General features: G+C 42.0%; 1 protein-coding gene across 1 annotated transcript; it reads right to left on the bottom strand.

Moving 5' to 3' along the window:
- Window positions 1-1,232: 1,232 nt before the first annotated feature.
- LOC147641915 (uncharacterized) lies at window positions 1,233-2,850 on the bottom strand. Its single transcript, XM_086820651.1, has 2 exons — window positions 2,361-2,850; window positions 1,233-1,735 (listed from the first exon to the last, which is right to left on the bottom strand). Exons 1-2 carry the CDS (start codon window positions 2,692-2,694, stop codon window positions 1,680-1,682), a joined length of 390 nt encoding a protein of 129 aa, XP_086676777.1. The 5' UTR covers window positions 2,695-2,850; the 3' UTR covers window positions 1,233-1,679.
- Between the last annotated feature and the right edge of the window lie 921 nt (window positions 2,851-3,771).

Raw genomic sequence — 3,771 nt, 5'->3', positions numbered from 1 at the left:
AATATTTTTTTAATATTTATAAAATTTATTTATCCAAAAATATCATAATATTGATTTTCCACTCTCTAGAAATTTTTATCTCATTAGGCCAAACAAGAAAAAATAATATTTTCTTGCATTCAGAAACATAGAATGATTACAGGGGATTGAAGTAGAGGCTTAATTGTTATTCAAACTGAGGAGGAATCTTACAGATCTCCCATCACCCCGTAGGATTGATTTAGCATGATGTCTAAAAAACTTGAACCTTAGGGTCCTTATAAGGACCTTAGGGTCTCTATAAGGACCTTAGGTTTCCATCAATTGTTTGCAACAAGGACCCTATGATCCCATTATAAAGCCTAGATATATTGGGGGTCTATAACCTACACGGTATACAAGGGACCTTAGGGTCTCTATGAGACTCTTATGGTAGAGATAGATAGATAGATAGGTAAGTAGATATACAAGTTTAAACTTGAATGGACTCGATGATGGGATGCTAGGGTGCAAGGGGTGTATAGGAGGTATAATAGACTCAAAATGGGAGCGTAGATCCCCTATTAGAACTGTTAGGTTCCACAAGGTATGTAGAATACCCTAGAGTCCTATGAAGGCCCTTGGATTTCACGATGTATACAAAGAACCTTAGGATCCCGTGAGGTATATGAGACCCTAGGGTCCCTTATGAGGATCTTAGGGTGCAATTAGGATTTAAAGGGACCCTTGATTCTTTTGAAACCAATCATTAGGAGCATTTAGGTGATTACAAGAACCTAGACCTAGCAATTAGGAATTCAAGGGATCCTATGGGACTCTATTAGACCCTAAAGTTTGGATTATACCTTATGAGACCCAATGGGACTCTTGCGAGCCTATGGTTTGCATTATACCTTATGAGACCCTATGAGCCCTATGGTTTGCATTATTCCTTATGAGACCCTATGGAACTCTATGGGACCATATGAGACTCTATAAGACCCCATGAGACTCCATACACACCTTCCTTTCCCAACCGAGTTGAGGACTCTCCATTGCAACTTTCATTACCTTGGTTCTCGCTCATTTCCAAACTTGTCCTGCCAGAAGGACAAGAGCAGCCCTGCCTGTTCATCAAGGTTGAGAGCATAATGCAATAAGTGCTTTAATGTATCAGAGAGACCCTTGTCATAAAACATCCAAATGCATTGTACAAGAGCCACTAGATCATCAGAGGCCTCAAAAACCACCTCAGTCTCTGTAATACCCTTTTTCATTTCAAATTGTTTCATGACATTATCAGACGCAGTGTACAGGCACTCGGAAAATGTAGAAGCAGTACCAAGACTTGAAGCAAAGCCCCAACCTAAAATGTACAACCTATACATGCCTTCCTCACACGGATTTTTTGCAATCACAATATTTTCTATTCGAACATCCCTGTTCACAATCCCTTTTGCATGAGCTGCTTGAAGTATGTCAACTAACTGACCAAGTGAGTGTTTCAACCCATACTCTTGCAGATTTGTTCGAGTAAAGTGAACACCTACAGGCTGTAGGGCCAACATTTCTCCCAATTGGTACTGTATTTTGGGTACCCCATTAATAGATTTGAGTTTTGTAAGATAAACATATTCCAAATTGAGCCTCGATTCTCCTCTTGGAACTTTAACAGCATACCTCTGATTGTCATGTTGAAACTCATGCTGTTCTACCCCACCCTAACACAGTTTTCCACTTCCAAGCCTCTGGCAGATGTAACTCTCTGCTGCCATTCCTGTTCACATCCAAGACATCAGAATCACCAGTCAGAAAAGCACATAAACTTTGTCTTACCTGTGTGGTTGGCACCGAGCGTCCGCTACTACCTTTCTCATGGCAAATTTTGAACCAGACACTGCCCTCTAAGTCTACTAGTAACACCCACCGCAATGCACTTTCTTGAAGGTCCAGCTAACCAAAGGAACTTCATCCCATATTTCTCTGATTTGCCAACGCAATCTAGGTTGTCATACCTTACTCTTGCACCTTTGGAATGCAAACATATTATTGCACCAGTACAATACACAGCTGCTTCATGATGACCTTTCAGATTTAAAAGCATGTCTGGCTTTTGCCTTTGCAACACACGCTTTCACTACTACCTTTGTCAAAGATCGAAATTGCAACCTGGATACTATGGCTGTGGAAGCATCTTTTTCATTGCGTTTGCAAGAGTATCATCAGTTATCCAAAGATCCTCCGGCCAAATTTCATTTTCCCTCAATTCATCCACCTCAGTTGCCAATGGCACGGCCTCAGTTTCCTATGCATTCTATGGCAATTATGGATTGGCATGAAAAATCGTCTTAAAAGTACAGTATATAAGAAGCTTAAGACTACTGTGAGAAATAGTGACTAACCTTGATCGGAAGAGCTATACATTGATCTTCTACTGCTCGAGCTAGATATGCACTTGAGGGTGGCTGAGATGTTCAAGAGATCTCTTGGTTTTATATTTGGAAATGCCATCTGCAAGTAGGCAAAATGATCTGAAGGTGGAAGACTTTCCCATGCTAAAGCCATAGGGAGTTCTTCTTCAACTTCGCTCACTAGCCTCAACAACTCGTCTCTTTTACTGGAAGAAACCACAGTGTGGGAAACCACCTGCCGAACAAACGTAAAACCTTGGGAGGCTTCCTCCTCGTCTGATGCCTGGGATTCTGAGCGCATGGTACCCTTGAATTCTGAGAGCATACACCTGGAATCAAACTCTTGCAGCAGAAGCTTTTCAATGTCTAAGGTGGGTCAGAGAACCTCACGCGCTCTGATGTCCTAACTGAAGAAGACCGAGTGCTTCTGCGTGGTGGTAGATTGGCCATAGCTCTTTCCGATGCGCGTTAAACAAGGAACTCTGTATATATTTCTCGTTGATTGTTAGGTTAGCAGTGGAAAATATATGCACATTCAATTCTATAGGCAATCATGTATTGAGCGGAAGCCTAAGGCCCATTACCCATCGCCTGCCCAATGATGATGTGTTGGGCCCATAATTCATGGGCAGGCACCCGGCCCAATCCCCCGCCCATATATGGGCGGTGGGGTATGTGTAACAGGCCTAATATCCTATTCAAAGGCCGTTTTGGTTTTCATTTGAAACAAGTTAAAAGAATTCGGCGAAGCTGTTGAATTCAATCTTTAGATAGAGCTCGGTTTCGAAAACTCCATCTCTAGCCTTATCGGAATCGTGTAGTGCGCTTACCCCCCACCAAACCATGCACCATGGAGGAAAATATTCTCAAGGCTTGTCAAATGAACCAATCACACAGCTCGGCACTTGGCCAATAGGCTTCTGGCATTGTCTTGTCTCTACCAATCACAACTTTCCACGTTGCCAACACCTAGGGACACGTGGATGTGCTGAGGCCATTGATCCTGCAAGGGTGAGAACCAAGCTCGCCAAATGAGAAAACTTACAAGATGTTATGTTAGTGATGTGGGCAAAGGATCATGAAAAAGGATACCCGGTGAACGTATGGATGTGGATGTGTATGTGATGAAAATGGATGTGAATGTGTATGTGAAGAATGGATGTGGATGTGTATGTGAAAGAATGGATGTGGATGTATGTGAAAGAATGGATGTGGATATGTATGTGAAGAATGGATGTGGATGTATGGATGTGGATATATGTGAAAGAATGGATGTGGATGTGTATGTGAAAGAATGGATGTGGATGTATGTGCAAGAATGGATGTGGATATGTATATGAATGAATGTGATGTGATGGATGTGAATGGATGGAGATGATGTGATGTGAAATGGATAGATGTG

The sequence above is a fragment of the Cibotium barometz genome, chromosome 1, assembly GCF_041138505.1.
Source record: "Cibotium barometz isolate CiBa-2024 chromosome 1, ASM4113850v1, whole genome shotgun sequence".
In the NCBI taxonomy this organism is placed as follows: Eukaryota; Viridiplantae; Streptophyta; class Polypodiopsida; order Cyatheales; family Cibotiaceae; genus Cibotium; species Cibotium barometz.
The sequence above is the reverse complement of the archived record's forward strand: the minus strand, read 5'-3'. Positions and strand labels throughout refer to the sequence as shown.

Excerpts from the sequence above, each read along its gene's own strand:
- LOC147641915 (XM_086820651.1), bottom strand. The coding sequence starts at position 2,694 with ATGCTCTCAGAATTCAAGGGTACCATGCGCTCAGAATCCCAGGCATCA. Across the intron at positions 1,736-2,360 it reads GTATAGCTCTTCCGATCAAG|GAATGGCAGCAGAGAGTTAC; the intron begins GTTAGTCACTAT and ends GGATGTGAACAG.